The 19991-nt window shown below is 44.8% G+C and overlaps 1 protein-coding gene across 3 annotated transcripts in view; it reads right to left on the reverse strand.

Annotated features, from left to right (window-relative positions):
- Positions 1 to 16151, reverse strand: part of LOC109876547 (ryanodine receptor 2) — a 276342-nt gene extending 260191 nt beyond the window's left edge. For 2 of the 3 annotated variants that reach the window (XM_031813092.1, XM_031813093.1), the window contains exons 1-5: positions 16044 to 16151; positions 9355 to 9596; positions 4211 to 4403; positions 2014 to 2230; positions 356 to 460 (exon numbers count right to left, since the gene is read on the reverse strand). In XM_031813092.1, coding sequence (XP_031668952.1) covers positions 356 to 460; positions 2014 to 2230; positions 4211 to 4403; positions 9355 to 9595 — 756 coding nt within the window. In that variant the 5' untranslated portion in view covers position 9596; positions 16044 to 16151. Of the gene's footprint in view, positions 1 to 355; positions 461 to 2013; positions 2231 to 4210; positions 4404 to 9220; positions 9257 to 9354; positions 9597 to 16043 lie in introns of those variants that run through there. The other variant, XM_031813094.1, reaches the window with a different exon arrangement.
- Between the last annotated feature and the right edge of the window lie 3840 nt (positions 16152 to 19991).

Genomic DNA, 19991 nt, shown 5'->3' on the forward strand with positions numbered 1-19991 from the left:
AGTCTAACCCCCTACAGGGCAGTCTAACCCCTTGCTGCTCTAGAGCAGCAGAGATGAAAGATGAAAGAGAAAACCAACTGATGTCATTCTATGATGTATTACATTACAAATGTAATGACCCCCGTCTTGACGGCGGAGAGAAAATAAAAAATAAAAAGTTTATTTCCTGCAATTTATTTCCTGCAATTCCCCAAAAATGTTTCAGTTTTAGAGCAAGTTTTACGCAGTTCTAAACCATTGTGGATGGGTTATTAGACATTTCAGGAGGTGCGGGTGAACAAACAGCTGACCCGCGTATCATTAGCGTGCACGTGTGACCATGCGTGCTTGTGTGAGCGTGCACGTGTGTACTCACAGCTCCGTACGTCCAGCCCAGGTCAATCTTGTTCATCACCCACAGCTCATGGATGTTCTCTGCCAACTTCTCCCTGATCCTCTCCAGGTGAGGAGGCAGAACAACCTGAAACCACAACACATGATACACAGGAAGTCCATGCCATTGGCCAGAAGCATTACCCACACAGTACATGGGGACAGAGGTTGTTGTTCTGGGACTTCACTTTGTTATAACTAGTGTAGATCTGGGCTAACTACTGAGGCAAGGGAGGCTAGTCAATTGACCTTAACCCCTGTTAGTTGTTGACTAGTTAAAGTAGATCTGGGCTAACTATTGAGGCAAAGGAGGCTAGTCAATTGACCTTAACCCCTGTTAGTTGTTGACTAGATAAAGTAGATCTGGGCTAACTATTGAGGCAAAGGAGGCTAGTCAATTGACCTTAACCCCTGTTAGTTGTTGACTAGTTAAAGTAGATCTGGGCTAACTATTGAGGCAAAGGAGGCTAGTCAATTGACCTTAACCCCTGTTAGTTGTTGACTAGATAAAGTAGATCTGGGCTAACTATTGAGGCAAAGGAGGCTAGTCAATTGACCTTAACCCCTGTTAGTTGTTGACTAGATAAAGTAGATCTGGGCTAACTATTGAGGCAAAGGAGGCTAGTCAATTGACCTTAACCCCTGTTAGTTGTTGACTAGATAAAGTAGATCTGGGCTAACTATTGAGGCAAAGGAGGCTAGTCAGTTGACCTTAACCCCTGTTAGTTGTTGACTAGATAAAGTAGATCTGGGCTAACTATTGAGGCAAAGGAGGCTAGTCAATTGACCTTAACCCCTGTTAGTTGTTGACTAGATAAAGTAGATCTGGGCTAACTATTGAGGCAAAGGAGGCTAGTCAATTGACCTTAACCCCTGTTAGTTGTTGACTAGTTAAAGTAGATCTGGGCTAACTATTGAGGCAAAGGAGGCTAGTCAATTGACCTTAACCCCTGTTAGTTGTTGACTAGATAAAGTAGATCTGGGCTAACTATTGAGGCAAAGGAGGCTAGTCAATTGACCTTAACCCCTGTTAGTTGTTGACTAGTTAAAGTAGATCTGGGCTAACTATTGAGGCAAAGGAGGCTAGTCAATTGACCTTAACCCCTGTTAGTTGTTGACTAGTTAAAGTAGATCTGGGCTAACTATTGAGGCAAAGGAGGCTAGTCAATTGACCTTAACCCCTGTTAGTTGTTGACTAGTTAAAGTAGATCTGGGCTAACTATTGAGGCAAAGGAGGCTAGTCAATTGACCTTAACCCCTGTTAGTTGTTGACTAGTTAAAGTAGATCTGGGCTAACTATTGAGGCAAGGAGGCTAGTCAATTGACCTTAACCCCTGTTAGTTGTTGACTAGATAAAGTAGATCTGGGCTAACTATTGAGGCAAAGGAGGCTAGTCAATTGACCTTAACCCCTGTTAGTTGTTGACTAGTTAAAGTAGATCTGGGCTAACTATTGAGGCAAAGGAGGCTAGTCAATTGACCTTAACCCCTGTTAGTTGTTGACTAGATAAAGTAGATCTGGGCTAACTACTGAGGCAAGGGAGGCTATTCAATTGACCTTAGCCCCTGTCAGTTGTTTACTCGTTAAAGTAGAGTTGACACCCACCATGACACAGTATAGTAAAGGGTTTTCTTTACCCACCTGGCTGGTGTCAACAGGTGTAGGGGTGAAGGCAGCCTGGGACAGGGTGATGGTGGGACCCAGTAGATCCCTGGTCTCACTGTGGTCCTCCTTGTACTCCTGGCTGTGTTCCACTCTCAGCTTCTCCCTGGGTAGCACAGCCTCGAAACACGGAGCGTAGCCCGGCGGGGGCAGGAACTTAAACTCTCCTTGGCGACCACCCAGCAGGAAACGCACTCTGGAGGAAAGAAGAGGAGGAAGAAGGAGAAGAAGGAGAAAAAGAAGGAGAAGGAGAAGAAGGATTAGAAGAAAGAGAAGAAGAAGAAGAAGAAGAAGAAGAAGAAGAAAGATTAGAAGAAAGAGAAGAAGAAGAAGAAGAAGAAGAAGAAGAAGAAGAAGAAGAAGGATTAGAAGAAGAAGGATTAAGAGAAGAAGAAGAAGAAGAAAAAGAAGGAGAAGAAGAAGGAGAAGAAGAAGGATTAGAAGAAGAAGGATTAGAAGAAGAAGGATTAAGAGAAGAAGAAGAAGAAAAAGAAGAAGGATTAGAAGAAAGGGAAGAAGAAGAAGAAGAAGAAGAAGGAGAAGAAAAAGAAGGAGAAGAAGAAGGATTAGAAGAAAGAGAAGGATTAGAAGAAGAAGGATTAAGAGAAGAAGAAGAAGAAGAAGAAGGATTAGAAGAAAGAGAAGAAGAAGAAGAAGGAGAAGGACAAGGATTAGAAGAAGAAGGATTAGAAGAAGAAGGATTAAGAGAAGAAGAAGAAGAAGGAGAAGAAGAAGAAGAAGAAGAAGGATTAGAAGAAAGAGAAGAAGAAGAAGAAGAAGGAGAAGATGAAGGAGAAGGAGAAGAAGAAAAAGGATTATAAGAAAGAGAAGAAGAAGAAGGAGAAGAAGAAGAAGGATTAGAAGAAGAATGATTAAGAGAAGAAGAAGAAGAAGAAGGAGAAGAAGAAGAAGAAGAAGAAGGATAAGAAGAAGAATGATTAAGAGAAGAAGAAGAAGAAGAAGGATTAGAAGAAGAAGAAGAAGAAGAAGAAGAAGAAGAAGAAGAAGGAGAAGATGGATTAGAAGAAGAAGGATTAGGAGAAGAAGAAGAAGGATTAGAAGAAGAAGGATTAGAAGAAGGAGAATAAGAAGGATTAGAAGAAGAAGAAGAAGAAGAAGGATTAGGAGAAGAAGGATTAGAAAAAGGATTAAGAGAAGAAGGAGAAGAAGGATTAGAAGAAGAAGAAGAAGGAGAAGAAGGATTAGGAGAAGAAGAAGGAGAAGAATGATTAGGAGGAGAAGAAGAAGAATGATTAGGAGGAGAAGAAGAAGGAGAAGAAGGATTAGAAGAAGAGGAAGAAGGAGAAGAAGGATTAGGAGAAGAAGGATTAGAAGAAGAAGGATTAGGAGAAGAAGAAGAAGGAGAAGAAGGATTAGAAGGAGAAGACGGATTAGGAGAAGAAGAAGGAGAAAACGGATTAGGAGAAGAAGAAGAAGGAGAAGAGTTAAGATCCCTCCTAATGTGTTCTTCAACTCATGAAACATGTATCTGTGGTCTAAGATCCCTCCTAATGTGTTCAACTCATGAAACATTCTAGAAAAAGGCACAGTGGCGTTATCCTCGCAAGGTGAGGTATTGAAAACAGGGGTGTCGATAATTATGACCCCCTACCGTTTTGAGAGAAAAAAAAAAACTTGTTAAACAAAATATCTTTTCAATATCAATGTAGCTCAGTATTTAAATAATGTATTTCTGCTCATCTTTATATAGGGTGTCAATAATGTATTTCTGCTCATCTTTATAAAGGGTGTCAATAATTTATTTCTGCTCATCTTTATATAGGGTGTCAATAATTTATTTCTGCTCATCTTTATAAAGGGTGTCAATAATTTATTTCTGCTCATCTTTATAAAGGGTGTCAATAATTTATTTCTGCTCATCTTTATATAGGGTGTCAATAATTTATTTCTGCTCATCTTTATATAGGGTGTCAATAATTTTGGACCCCCTACTGTAGGTCACTGTAAACAGAAATACGAGGTTCAACCATTTGTTCTAACTCGACCTTGCATACTCTCAGCATAATATACAGGGCGTGGGTGGGCCATGTTAGAGCTACATGTAGGCCGGCTGCTAAAACAAACACTTACGAGAGGTCAAAAGGGTCAGACGAAACCCAATGATTGATCATTTTGATTGATTTATTGATTGATTGGTTGGTTGAGGAGCACTCACTTGACCCCAGCGGAGAAGCTGGCTACAGGGAAGAACAGTCCGTCAGAGTTGAAGTTCTCAAACATCCCCTGGACGGGCTGACCGTTGATACGGAAGGATATACTGGGAGCGCTGAGGTCCAGACAACAGCTGACCACGTCATCCACACGGAGGAGATGTTGATTGGGTGAGCTCACTGTCCTGGCGATGCAGCCTGAGAGAGAGGGAGGAGGGAGGAGGGGGAGGGAGGGAAGTAGATGGAGAGAGGGAGGGAGAAATGTACGAAGGGTAGAGGAGAGGAGAGAGGGAGGAAGGGTAGAGGAGAGAGGGGGTAGAGGAGAGGAGAGAGGGGTAGAGGAGAGGAGAGAGGGGTAGAGGAGAGGAGAGAGGGAGGAAGGGTAGAGGAGAGAGGGGGTAGAGGAGAGGAGAGAGGGAGGAAGGGTAGAGGAGAGAGGGGGTAGAGGAGAGGAGAGAGGGGTAGAGGAGAGGTTAGAGGGGTAGAGGAGAGGAGAGAGGGAGGAAGGGTAGAGGAGAGAGGGGGTAGAGGAGAGAGGGGGTAGAGGAGAGGAGAGAGGGGTAGAGGAGAGGAGAGAGGGGTAGAGGAGAGGAGAGAGGGAGGAAGGGTAGAGGAGAGAGGGGGTAGAGGAGAGGAGAGAGGGGTAGAGGAGAGGAGAGAGGGGTAGAGGAGAGGAGAGAGGGAGGAAGGGTAGAGGAGAGAGGGGGTAGAGGAGAGGAGAGAGGGGTAGAGGAGAGGAGAGAGGGAGGAAGGGTAGAGGAGAGAGGGGGTAGAGGAGAGAGGGGGTAGAGGAGAGGAGAGAGGGAGGAAGGGTAGAGGAGAGAGGGGGTAGAGGAGAGGGGGGGTAGAGGAGAGAGGGGGTAGAGGAGAGAGGGGGTAGAGGAGAGGAGAGAGGGGGGAAGGGTAGAGGAGAGAGGGAGGAAGGGTAGAGGAGAGAGGGAGGAAGGGTAGAGGAGAGAGGGTTAGAGAGAGAGGGGGTAGAGGAGAGAGGGGGTAGAGGAGGAGAGAGGGGGTAGAGGAGGAGAGAGGGGGGAAGGGTAGAGGAGAGAGGGAGGAAGGGTAGAGGAGAGAGGGAGGAAGGGTAGAGGAGAGAGGGGGTAGAGGAGAGGAGAGAGGGAGGAAGGGTAGAGGAGAGAGGGGGTAGAGGAGAGGAGAGAGGGAGTAAGGGTAGAGGAGAGAGGGATAAAGGGTAGAGGAGAGAGGGGGTAGAGGAGAGGAGAGAGGGAGGAAGGGTAGAGGAGAGAGGGGGTAGAGGAGAGGAGAGAGGGAGGAAGGGTAGAGGAGAGAGGGGGTAGAGGAGAGGAGAGAGGGAGTAAGGGTAGAGGAGAGAGGGATAAAGGGTAGAGGAGAGAGGGGGTAGAGGAGAGGAGAGAGGGAGGAAGGGTAGAGGAGAGAGGGGGTAGAGGAGAGGAGAGAGGGAGGAAGGGTAGAGGAGAGAGGGAGGAAGGGTAGAGGAGAGAGGGGGTAGAGGAGAGGAGAGAGGGAGGAAGGGTAGAGGAGAGAGGGGGTAGAGGAGAGGAGAGAGGGAGGAAGGGTAGAGGAGAGAGGAGAAGGGTAGAGGAGAGAGGGGGTAGAGGAGAGGAGAGAGGGGGTAGAGGAGAGAGGGGGTAGAGGAGAGAGGGGTAGAGGAGAGGAGAGAGGGGGTAGAGGAGAGGAGAGAGGGGGTAGAGGAGAGAAGGGGGTAGAGGAGAGGAGAGAGGAGAGAGGGGGTAGAGGAGAGAGGGGTAGAGGAGAGGAGAAGGGAGAGAGGGGGTAGAGGAGAGAGGGGGTAGAGGAGAGGAGAGAGGGGGTAGAGGAGAGGAGAGGAAAGAGGGAGGAAGGGGAGAATAGAGAGGGGGTAGAGGAGAGGAGAGAGGGAGGAGGGGTAGAGTAGAGAAGAGGGTAGAGGAGAGGAGAGAGGGGGTAGAGGAGAGGAGAGAGGGGGTAGAGGAGAGGAGAGAGGAGGAAGGGTAGAGGAGAGAGGGGTAGAGGAGAGGAGAGGAGAGAGGGAGGAAGGGTAGAGGAGAGGAAGAGAGGGGTAGAGGAGAGGAGAGAGGGGTAGAGGAGAGGAGAGGAGAGAGGGAGGAAGGGTAGAGGAGAGGAGAGAGGGGTAGAGGAGAGGAGAGAGGGGGTAGAGGAGAGGAGAGAGGGAGTAGAGGAGAGGAGAGAGGGGGTAGAGGAAGAGGGAGAGAGGGGGTAGAGGAGAGGAGAGAGGGGGTAGATGAGAGGAGAGAGGGGGTAGAGGAGAGGAGAGAGGGAGTAGAGGAGAGGAGGAGAGTGGTAGAGGAGAGGAGAGAGGGGGTAGAGGAGAGGAGAGAGGGGGTAGAGGAGAGGAGAGAGGGGGTAGAGGAGAGGAGAGAGGGAGTAGAGGAGAGGAGAGAGGGGGTAGAGGAGAGGAGAGAGGGGGTAGAGGAGAGGAGAGAGGGGGTAGAGGAGAGGAGAGAGGGGGTAGAGGAGAGGAGAGAGGGGGTAGAGGAGAGGAGAGAGGAGAGTAGAGGAGAGGAGAGAGGTGGTAGAGGAGAGGAAAAAGGGGGTATGGGAGAGAGGGAGGAAGGGTAGATGAGAGAACATATTTTCTAAACAACACACACACAGACCCAGTGTAACAGACAGAGTTGCCTTGGAAACCAACATAATTGTTTTTCACTACCCAACGATTCACTATTCCACTGCATATAAGGACATCAATAAAAGTCAGATCTGATATTTGATGACCCCTGTCAAGAAGCAGCGAGTGTGTGTGTGTGTGTGTGTGTGTGTGTGTGCGTGTGTGTGTGTTTGTTGCTGCCTTTGCAGTAAAATTGACAGCGACGTGAAATAACCAACAGGCAGCCAAGTGTAGTATATATATGGCTTCATACACTGCAGCCTGATGCAACAACATGAATATTCACCTCCTCAGCCTCTCTTTCAAAGGGAGCAAACACTCTGCATTATTCCTACAGGATCTCTACGCTCTGGACACTACAGACATGCCTGCAGCACACGTCTAGACCACAGGGCTCTGTGCAGAAGTGGGGAACAGGAAGCCATTTGTGACACACGACCATATTCTCCAACGTGAGATATTCAGCTCCAAACCCAAGAACATCCTCTCAACCTCCCAACCATCACACAGCATTCTGGGGGACCATTACCCCCTCACACGGCATTCTGGGGGAACATTACCCCTCACACATCATTCTGGGTGAACATTACTCCTCACACAGCATTATGGGTGAAAATTACCCCTCACACAGCATTCTGGGGGAACATTACCCATCACACAGCATTCTGGGGGACCATTACCCCTCACACAGCATTCTGCGTGAACATTACCCCTCACACAGCACTCTGGGGGACCATTACCCCTCACACAGCATTTTGGGTGAACATTACCCCCTCACACAGCATTCTGGGTGAACATTACCCCTCTGTCAACACTCAATTACACCCTTCTCCCTGTGTCTCACTACCCACACAACTCAAACTAGGTAGCCCACTCACATCACACTAGATCAGAGGACTAGAGTAACTATTTAACCTGAAGTGAATATAATATAGTAACTATCTAACTATCTAACCTGACTACAGGTGAATATAATATAGTAACTATCTAACCTGACTACAGGTGAATATAATATAGTAACTATCTAACTATCTAACCTGACTACAGGTGAATATAATATAGTAACTATCTAACTATCTAACCTGACTACAGGTGAATATAATATAGTAACTATCTAACCTGACCACAGGTGAATATAATATAGTAACTATCTAACCTGACCACAGGTGAATATAATATAGTAACTATCTAACCTGACTACAGGTGAATATAATATAGTAACTATCTAACTATCTAACCTGACCACAGGTGAATATAATATAGTAACTATCTAACTATCTAACCTGACTACAGGTGAATATAATATAGTAACTATCTAACCTGGCCACAGGTGAATATAATATAGTAACTATCTAACCTGACTACAGGTGAATATAATATAGTAACTATCTAACTATCTAACCTGACTACAGGTGAATATAATATAGTAACTATCTAACTATCTAACCTGACCACAGGTGAATATAATATAGTAACTATCTAACCTGACTACAGGTGAATATAATATAGTAACTATCTAACCTGACTACAGGTGAATATAATATAGTAACTATCTAACTATCTAACCTGACCACAGGTGAATATAATATAGTAACTATCTAACTATCTAACCTGACTACAGGTGAATATAATATAGTAACTATCTAACTATCTAACCTGACTACAGGTGAATATAATATAGTAACTATCTAACCTGACTACAGGTGAATATAATATAGTAACTATCTAACCTGACCACAGGTGAATATAATATAGTAACTATCTAACTATCTAACCTGACTACAGGTGAATATAATATAGTAACTATCTAACCTGACCACAGGTGAATATAATATAGTAACTATCTAACCTGACTACAGGTGAATATAATATAGTAACTATCTAACTATCTAACCTGACTACAGGTGAATATAATATAGTAACTATCTAACTATCTAACCTGACCACAGGTGAATATAATATAGTAACTATCTAACCTGACTACAGGTGAATATAATATAGTAACTATCTAACCTAACTACAGGTGAATATAATATAGTAACTATCTAACCTGACTACAGGTGAATATAATATAGTAACTATCTAACCTGACTACAGGTGAATATAATATAGTAACTATCTAACCTGACCACAGGTGAATATAATATAGTAACTATCTAACCTGACCACAGGTGAATATAATATAGTAACTATCTAACCTGACTACAGGTGAATATAATATAGTAACTATCTAACTATCTAACCTGACTACGGGTGAATATAATATAGTAACTATCTAACCTGACTACAGGTGAATATAATAGACTAGCTATCTCACCTGACCACAGGTGAATATAATAGACTAGCCATCTTACCTGACCACAGGTGAATATAACAGACTAGCCATCTCACCTGACCACAGGTGAATATAACAGACTAGCCATCTTACCTGACCACAGGTGCAAGCCATCGAAGCCGTAGGAGTACAGGTGAATATAACAGACTAGCCATCTCACCTGACCACAGGTGCAAGCCATCGAAGCCGTAGGAGTACAGGTGAATATAACAGACTAGCCATCTCACCTGACCACAGGTGCAAGCCATCGAAGCCGTAGGAGTACAGGTCGTCACCGAGCCCATTTCCCCCCCAGCCCTCTCCTCCCCCGGGGTAGGGTTGGTAGCCGTCCGTGGTGGCCCAGCCCACTCTGAGATGTGTGGCTTCGGCCGTAACGAAGGGTAACACCTGGTCCACCATTAGCTCATAATACCATTTCCTGTACTGGGCGGAGCCTTCACTCACACCCAGGAAGATGTTAGGCCTCATGCTGCCATGTGGGAAGAAGGATAACAAGGGGTTAATGTCGGTTAAAGTTCAATACTGGAACAATGTTGTTTTTCTCGTCTATATTGAATACATAATTTAAACATTCACAGTGTAGGTTGGAAAAAGTATGTGAACCCCCCAAGGCTAATGACTTCTCCAAAAGCTAATTGGAGTCAGGAGTCAGCTAACCTGGAGTCCAATCAATGAGATGAGATTGGAGATGTTGGTTAGAGCTGCCTTGCCCTATAAAAAAACACTCAAAAAAATTTAGTTTGTTATTCTCAAGAAGCATTGCCTGATGTGACCCAGGCCTCGAACAAAAGAGACCTCAGAAGACCTAAGATTAAGAGTTGTTGACTTGCATAAAGCTGGAAGGGGTTACAAAAGTATCTCTAAAAGCCTTGACGTTCATCAGTCCACTAAGACAAATTGTCTATAAATGGAGAAAGTTCAGCACTGTTGCTACTCTCCCTAGGAGTGGCTGCCCTGCAAAGATGACTGCAAGAGCACAGCGCAGAATGTTCAATGAGGTTAAGAAGAATCCTAGAGTGTCAGCTAAAGACTTACAGAAATCTCTGGAACATGCTAACATCTCTGTTGACGAGTAAAACACTAAACAAGAATGGTGTTCATGGGAGGACACCACGGAAGAAACCACTGCTGTCCAAAAAACAGCAGTGGTTTGAAGCTTGCAGAAGAGCACCTGGATGTTCCACAGCGCTACTGGCAGAATATTCTGTGGACAGATGGAACTACAGATGAGTCATTTGGAAGGAACACACATGGGGGAGAAAAAAAGTCACAGCACACCAACATCAACCTCATCCCAACTGTAAAGTTTGGTGGAGGGAGCACTATGGTTTGGGGCTGCTTTGCTGCCTCAGGGCCTGGACTGCTTGCTATCATCGACGGAAAAATGAATTCCCAAGTTTATCGAGACATTTTGCAGGAGAATGTAAGGCTATCTGTTCGCCAATTGAAGCTCAACAGAAGTTGGGTGATGAAACGGGACAAAGACCCTGAACACAGAAGTAAATCAACAACAGAATGGATTCAACAGAAGACAAAACACCTTCTGTAGTGGCCCAGTCAGAGTCCTGACCTTCTGGAGTGGCCCAGTCAGAGTCCTGACCTTCTGGAGTGGCCCAGTCAGAGTCCTGACCTTCTGGAGTGGCCCAGTCAGAGTCCTGACCTTCTGGAGTGGCCCAGTCAGAGTCCTGACCTTCTGGAGTGGCCCAGTCAGAGTCCTGACCTTCTGGAGTGGCCCAGTCAGAGTCCTGACCTTCTGGAGTGGCCCAGTCAGAGTCCTGACCTTCTGGAGTGGCCCAGTCAGAGTCCTGCCCTTCTGGAGTGGCCCAGTCAGAGTCCTGACCTTCTGGAGTGGCCCAGTCAGAGTCCTGACCTTCTGGAGTGGCCCAGTCAGAGTCCTGACCTTCTGGAGTGGCCCAGTCAGAGTCCTGACCTTCTGGAGTGGCCCAGTCAGAGTCCTGACCTTCTGGAGTGGCCCAGTCAGAGTCCTGACCTTCTGGAGTGGCCCAGTCAGAGTCCTGCCCTTCTGGAGTGGCCCAGTCAGAGTCCTGACCTTCTGGAGTGGCCCAGTCAGAGTCCTGACCTTCTGGAGTGGCCCAGTCAGAGTCCTGACCTTCTGGAGTGGCCCAGTCAGAGTCCTGACCTTCTGGAGTGGCCCAGTCAGAGTCCTGACCTTCTGGAGTGGCCCAGTCAGAGTCCTGACCTCAACCCGATTGAGATGCTGTGGCAGGACCTCAAGAGAACGGATCACACCAGACATCCCAAGAATATTGCTGAACTGAAACAGTTTTGTGAAGAGGAATGGTCCAAAATTCCTCCTGACCGTTGTGCAGGTCTGATCCTCAACTACAGAAAATGTTTGGTTGAGGTTATTGCTGCCAAAGGAGGGTCAACCAGTTATTAAATCCAAGGGTTCACATACTTTTCCCCACCCTGCATTGTGAATGTTTACACGGTGTGTTCAATAAAGACATGAAAACATATAATTGTTTGTGTGTTATTAGTTTAAGCAGACTGTGACAGAGAGGAGGAAGGCTGGGGAGCAGAGTGTGACAGAGAGGAGGAAGGCTGGGGAGCAGACTGTGACAGAGAGGAGGAAGGCTGGGGAGCAGACTGTGACAGAGAGGAGGAAGGCTGGGGAGCAGACTGTGACAGAGAGGAGGAAGGCTGGGGAGCAGAGTGTGACAGAGAGGAGGAAGGCTGGGGAGCAGACTGTGACAGAGAGGAGGAAGGCTGGGGAGCAGAGTGTGACAGAGAGGAGGAAGGCTGGGGAGCAGACTGTGACAGAGAGGAGGAAGGCTGGGGAGCAGACTGTGACAGAGAGGAGGAAGGCTGGGGAGCAGACTGTGACAGAGAGGAGGAAGGCTGGGGAGCAGACTGTGACAGAGAGGAGGAAGGCTGGGGAGCAGACTGTGACAGAGAGGAGGAAGGCTGGGGAGCAGAGTGTGACAGAGAGGAGGAAGGCTGGGGAGCAGACTGTGACAGAGAGGAGGAAGGCTGGGGAGCAGAGTGTGACAGAGAGGAGGAAGGCTGGGGAGCAGACTGTGACAGAGAGGAGGAAGGCTGGGGAGCAGACTGTGACAGAGAGGAGGAAGGCTGGGGAGCAGACTGTGACAGAGAGGAGGAAGGCTGGGGAGCAGACTGTGACAGAGAGGAGGAAGGCTGGGGAGCAGACTGTGACAGAGAGGAGGAAGGCTGGGGAGCAGACTGTGACAGAGAGGAGGAGGGCTGGGGAGCAGAGTGTGACAGAGAGGAGGAAGGCTGGGGAGCAGACTGTGACAGAGAGGAGGAAGGCTGGGGAGCAGAGTGTGACAGAGAGGAGGAAGGCTGGGGAGCAGACTGTGACAGAGAGGAGGAAGGCTGGGGAGCAGACTGTGACAGAGAGGAGGAAGGCTGGGGAGCAGACTGTGACAGAGAGGAGGAAGGCTGGGGAGCAGACTGTGACAGAGAGGAGGAAGGCTGGGGAGCAGACTGTGACAGAGAGGAGGAAGGCTGGGGAGCAGAGTGTGACAGAGAGGAGGAAGGCTGGGGAGCAGACTGTGACAGAGAGGAGGAAGGCTGGGGAGCAGAGTGTGACAGAGAGGAGGAAGGCTGGGGAGCAGACTGTGACAGAGAGGAGGAAGGCTGGGGAGCAGACTGTGACAGAGAGGAGGAAGGCTGGGGAGCAGAGTGTGTTTGTCTATTGTTGTGACCTAGATGAAGATCAGATCAAATTGTATGACCCAATTTATGCAGAAATCCAGATATTTCCAAAGGGTTCACATACTGTTTCTTGCCACTGTATACAAACAGGGTAAACATAAATCATATTACATATCGACACATTCTCAATATTTCTATATTTTTTGTATGTATTGCGTCTTGTTTTTACTGATAGAATTTAAATATTATTTTGAAATGATCTTAAACAATGTGAAGAGGTGTTTGTTCTCCTCCCACCTCATTTGATGGATAAAGAATCTGTCCTGAAAAATAAACCAACCAATGAAAACTAAATCAGGGTCCATATCATTTGGATCAAAATAAACCAACCAATGAAAACTATAATTTGAAATAAATAAACCAACCAATGAAAACTATCATTTGAAATAAATAAACCAACCAATGAAAACTATCATTTGGATCAAAACCAACCAACCAATGAAAACTAAATCAGGGTCCATATCATTTGGATCAAAATAAACCAACCAATGAAAACTAAATCAGGGTCCATATCATTTGGATCAAAATGAAACATCCTATCAGAGAGAGACAGAGTCTTACAAATTAACATGAAATAGTCGTTTCTTTAAAATAAAATCTTCTAACTCACTCCAATTATCTTCTGACGTAAGAACAGTCCCAAAATAAATGGTCAAGAGGCTCTGGGTCACAACCACAAAATACACTTTTGTTTTCAACAGCTATTTAGAATCTGTGTATAATAAAGGACTTTACAGGGGTGCTTGACTGCTGTTGTTAGCACAGAGCGCTCAGATCAATCCTTAAAGACATGGGCTTAACAAGGTGTGAATGGGTGTAGACAATGAAGGGCTCTCCAGTAGGTACCAAAACATTCAAAGGCTATTTTCTCAAAAGTGAGTTTACATGTTTATCAACTTTCAAAGCAAAATTATTCTCCCATAGTTCCTTAACTGAAATGGCTTGACTGCTGTTGTTAGCACAGAGCAGAGATATTTCTATTCAGGTAAACATTTGCAAAAAGTTCTAAAAACCTGTTTTTGTTTTGTTATTATGGGGTATTGTGATGTCATTATGGGGTATTGTGATGTCATTATGAGGTATTGTGATGTCATTATGGGGTATTGTGATGTCATTATGAGGTATTGTGATGTTATTATGAGGTATTGTGATGTCATTATGGGGTATTGTGATGTCATTATGAGGTATTGTGATGTTATTATGAGGTATTGTGATGTCATTATGGGGTATTGTGATGTCATTATGAGGTATTGTGATGTCATTATGAGGTATTGTGATGTCATTATGGGGTATTGTGATGTCATTATGGGGTATTGTGATGTCATTATGAGGTATTGTGATGTCATTATGGGGTATTGTGATGTCATTATGAGGTATTGTGATGTCATTATGGGGTATTGTGATGTCATTATGAGGTATTGTGATGTCATTATGAGGTATTGTGATGTCATTATGAAGTATTGTGATGTCATTATGAGGTATTGTGATGTCATTATGAGGTATTGTGATGTCATTATGAGGTATTGTGATGTCATTATGGGGTATTGTGATGTCATTATGAGGTATTGTGATGTCATTATGAGGTATTGTGATGTCATTATGAGGTATTGTGATGTCATTATGAGGTATTGTGATGTCATTATGAGGTATTGTGATGTCATTATGAGGTATTGTGATGTCATTATGAGGTATTGTGATGTCATTATGAGGTCTTGTGATGTCATTATGAGGTCTTGTGATGTCATTATGAGGTCTTGTGATGTCATTATGGGGTATTGTGATGTCATTATGGGGTATTGTGATGTCATTATGGGGTATTGTGATGTCATTATGAGGTATTGTGATGTCATTATGAGGTATTGTAATGTCATTATGAGGTCTTGTGATGTCATTATGAGGTATTGTGATGTCATTATGGGGTATTGTGATGTCATTATGAGGTATTGTGATGTCATTATGAGGTCTTGTGATGTCATTATGAGGTCTTGTGATGTCATTATGGTGTATTGTGATGTCATTATGGGGTATTGTGATGTCATTATGAGGTCTTGTGATGTCATTATGGTGTATTGTGATGTCATTATGAGGTCTTGTGATGTCATTATGAGGTATTGTGATGTCATTATGGGGTATTGTGATGTCATTATGGGGTATTGTGTGTAGATTAATGAGGGGGAAAATACTATTTAATCCATTTTTGAATGAGGCTGTAACAAAATGTGGAAAAAGTCAAGGGGTCTGAATACTTTCCGAATGCACAGTACACACTACGTTACCCACTGGCCAATCCATACATACTTACTACGCTATCCACCAGCTGGCCAATCCATACATACTCTACATACATACTACGTTACCCACTGACCAATCCTAACCACAGCCAATCATGAAAAGGATAACAGACTAATGCCAATTGAACTGTCAACTGTCAATCATATCATCTAACTCAAGTGTACTGTGATTCAATACACCTTCCATGTACCATCATCTGAATATAAAGACTGAGGTCAGAGACATTAGCATAACGGCTGACTGGTGGATTGTATTGAGCCCAGGGCTCTAGTGTTCTATGAGGGAATCCTCCTACACTGCTCTGACACTCGTCGGATGTGGCAGGGCTTGCAAACGATCACGGATCACAAAGGGAAACCCAGCCGCGAGCTGCCCAGTGACGAGAGCCAGATGAGTGAAATATCTTCTATGCTCGCTTCGAGGCTAGCAAAACTGAACCATGCATGAGAGCACCATCTGTTCCGGATGACTGTGTGATCACGCTCTCCGTAGCCGATGTGAGTAAGACCTTTAAACAGGTCAACATTCACAAGGCTACATGGCCAGACGGATTACCAGGACGTGTACTGTGAGCATGCGCTGACCAGTTGGCAAGTGTCTTCACTGACATTTTCAACCTCTCCCTGATCCAGTCTGTAATACCATCATGTTTCAAGCAGACCACCATAGTCCCTGTGCCCAAGAATGCCAAGGTAACTTGTCTAAATGATTACTGCCCCGTAGCACTCATATCACCATGGACCCGCTGCCAGGACAACAACCTCTCTCTCCTAACCTTGTGGTTAGGGTTTGGGTTAGGGTTTGGGTTAGGGTTAGGGTTTGGGTATGGGTTAGGGTTTGGGTTAGGGTTAGGGTTTGGGTTTGGGTTAGGGTTAGGGTTAGGGTTAGGGTCTGGGTTAGGGGAGGTGGAGGAAGAAGGCTGTACCTGCTGACATGGTTGACAAGTCGTGTCTGTAGAAGCAGGTCTCTGCCAGGTAGCAGGTTGTCACAGATCAGGTGTTGGTTGGAACGTACGGCCACGCCATGACAGACACACAGAGAACAGAGCACGTCCAGAACCTGTTGGGTTAACACAGAGAACAGACCATGATACAGATCAGATGCTGGTTGGAACAACAACATTCAGAGTGTAGGCTACATTATTGCCTAATCTGCAACTTAATGTTGTTGACAGTGGAGGAGGTATTGGACATAAAACATAAAACATAAACACCAGGCCTTTCTACTTATTAAGGCTCACCCAACACTACTCACTGGAGAGAGAGTACAGGACATGTTCTACTTATTAAGGCTCACCCAACACTACTCACTGGAGAGAGAGTACAGGACATGTTCTACTTATTAAGGCTCACCCAACACTACTCACTGGAGAGAGAGTACAGGACATGTTCTACTTATTAAGGCTCACCCAACACTACTCACTGGAGAGAGAGTACAGGACATGTTCTACTTATTAAGGCTCACCCAACACTACTCACTGGAGAGAGAGTACAGGACATGTTCTACTTATTAAGGCTCACCCAACACTACTCACTGGAGAGAGAGTACAGGACATGTTCTACTTATTAAGGCTCACCCAACACTACTCACTGGAGAGAGAGTACAGGACATGTTCTACTTATTAAGGCTCACCCAACACTACTCACTGGAGAGAGAGTACAGGACATGTTCTACTTATTAAGGCTCACCCAACACTACTCACTGGAGAGAGAGTACAGGACATGTTCTACTTATTAAGGCTCACCCAACACTACTCACTGGAGAGAGAGTACAGGACATGTTCTACTTATTAAGGCTCACCCAACACTACTCACTGGAGAGAGAGTACAGGACATGTTCTACTTATTAAGGCTCACCCAACACTACTCACTGGAGAGAGAGTACAGGACATGTTCTACTTATTAAGGCTCACCCAACACTACTCACTGGAGAGAGAGTACAGGACATGTTCTACTTATTAAGGCTCACCCAACACTACTCACTGGAGAGAGAGTACAGGACATGTTCTACTTATTAAGGCTCACCCAACACTACTCACTGGAGAGAGAGTACAGGACATGTTCTACTTATTAAGGCTCACCCAACACTACTCACTGGAGAGAGAGTACAGGACATGTTCTACTTATTAAGGCTCACCCAACACTACTCACTGGAGAGAGAGTACAGGACATGTTCTACTTATTAAGGCTCACCCAACACTACTCACTGGAGAGAGAGTACAGGACATGTTCTACTTATTAAGGCTCACCCAACACTACTCACTGGAGAGAGAGTACAGGACATGTTCTACTTATTAAGGCTCACCCAACACTACTCACTGGAGAGAGAGTACAGGACATGTTCTACTTATTAAGGCTCACCCAACACTACTCACTGGAGAGAGAGTACAGGACATGTTCTACTTATTAAGGCTCACCCAACACTACTCACTGGAGAGAGAGTACAGGACATGTTCTACTTATTAAGGCTCACCCAACACTACTCACTGGAGAGAGAGTACAGGACATGTTCTACTTATTAAGGCTCACCCAACACTACTCACTGGAGAGAGAGTACAGGACATGTTCTACTTATTAAGGCTCACCCAACACTACTCACTGGAGAGAAAGTACAGGACATGTTCTACTTATTAAGGCTCACCCAACACTACTCACTGGAGAGAGAGTACAGGACATGTTCTACTTATTAAGGCTCACCCAACACTACTCACTGGAGAGAGAGTACAGGACATGTTCTACTTATTAAGGCTCACCCAACACTACTCACTGGAGAGAGAGTACAGGACATGTTCTACTTATTAAGGCTCACCCAACACTACTCACTGGAGAGAGAGTACAGGACATGTTCTACTTATTAAGGCTCACCCAACACTACTCACTGGAGAGAGAGTACAGGACATGTTCTACTTATTAAGGCTCACCCAACACTACTCACTGGAGAGAGAGTACAGGACATGTTCTACTTATTAAGGCTCACCCAACACTACTCACTGGAGAGAGAGTACAGGACATGTTCTACTTATTAAGGCTCATATTAAGGCTCACCCAACACTACTCACTGGAGAGAGAGTACAGGACATGTTCTACTTATTAAGGCTCACCCAACACTACTCACTGGAGAGAGAGTACAGGACATGTTCTACTTATTAAGGCTCACCCAACACTACTCACTGGAGAGAAAGTACAGGACATTTCAATCATTTAGACGTGGCAACATGACCAAGCCTTTCAGTAATGTCGGTCCATTATCTAATCATGTAAAAAACAAGGGGAACATTACATTATTAAAGTTATTGAGCGCTTAAGTTGTTCGCTGTGTATTGCGTCTACGATATACAGCTACATAGATAGTTAGATCAATAATACTGAATGAACACTTATTTTAACTTGATTTAATACATCAATAAAATCAATTTAGCCTCTAGTAGATAATGAAACATGTTCAATTTGGTTTAAATAATGCAAAAACAAAGTGTTGGAGAAGAACGTAAAAGTGCAATATGTGCTATGTAAGAAAGCTAATGTTTCAGTTCCTTGCTCAGAACATGAGAACATATGAAAGCTGGTGGTTCCTTTTAACATGAGTCTTCAATATGCACAGGTAAGAGGTTTTAGCTACATAGATAGTTAGATCGATTCAGATCTCAAAAAAATAAACATATCCAAACGAATACCTCTTCTAAAAATCAACAACAGGACTTGTGTCTCTGAAATATTGAAACATTAAATGAAATATCATGAAAGAGTGGAATGGTAGAGCCGACCCACTGGTGCAATGTGTTGCTCACACATTTATCATCACAATTCATTGTAAACAAATAGTGAAAAAACGATTCATAGTGCATTATGTATATAATTCTCTGTTAAAAAGGTAGGTCCACCACACAGCTAGGAGATCATCCATTCTGTATGTCTATAGTATATAAGGAGCTGGTTACCTGGTTTATAGGTAGGTGGTCTCTACCCACCTTGTGGTTATCTATAATACCTGGTTTATAGGTAGGTGGTCTCCTCTACCCACCTTGTGGTTATCTATAATACCTGGTTTATAGGTAGGTGGTCTCTACCCACCTTGTGGTTATCTATAATACCTGGTTTATAGGTAGGTTGTCTCCTCTACCCACCTTGTGGTTATCTATAATACCTGGTTTATAGGTAGGTTGTCTCCTCTACCCACCTTGTGGTTATATATAATACCTGGTTTATAGTTAAGGTGGTCTCTACCCACCTTGTGGTTATCTATAACACCTGGTTTATAGGTAGGTGGTCTCCTCTACCCACCTTGTGGTTATCTATAATACCTGGTTTATAGGTAGGTGGTCTCTACCCACCTTGTGGTTATCTATAATACCTGGTTTATAGGTAGGTGGTCTCCTCTACCCACCTTGTGGTTATCTATAATACCTGGTTTATAGGTAGGTGGTCTCTACCCACCTTGTGGTTATCTATAATACCTGGTTTATAGGTAGGTGGTCTCTACCCACCTTGTGGTTATCTATAATACCTGGTTTATAGGTAGGTGGTCTCCTCTACCCACCTTGTGGTTATCTATAATACCTGGTTTATAGGTAGGTGGTCTCTACCCACCTTGTGGTTATCTATAATACCTGGTTTATAGGTAGGTGGTCTCCTCTACCCACCTTGTGGTTATCTATAATACCTGGTTTATAGGTCGGTGGTCTCTACCCACCTTGTGGTTATCTATAATACATGGTTTATAGGTAGGTGGTCTCTACCCACCTTGTGGTTGCGTCCATGTTTGTCTAGCAGAGAGATGATTGACTTGATGTGTCCCTCCTTGATGATGTTCAGAGCTTCAGGACTCTCCACCAGGACACAGTGAAGGACCTCCAAGATACCTGAACACAACCAGC

This window comes from Oncorhynchus kisutch, unplaced genomic scaffold (genome assembly GCF_002021735.2).
Source record: "Oncorhynchus kisutch isolate 150728-3 unplaced genomic scaffold, Okis_V2 Okis04b-Okis11a_hom, whole genome shotgun sequence".
NCBI lineage: Eukaryota > Metazoa > Chordata > Actinopteri > Salmoniformes > Salmonidae > Oncorhynchus > Oncorhynchus kisutch.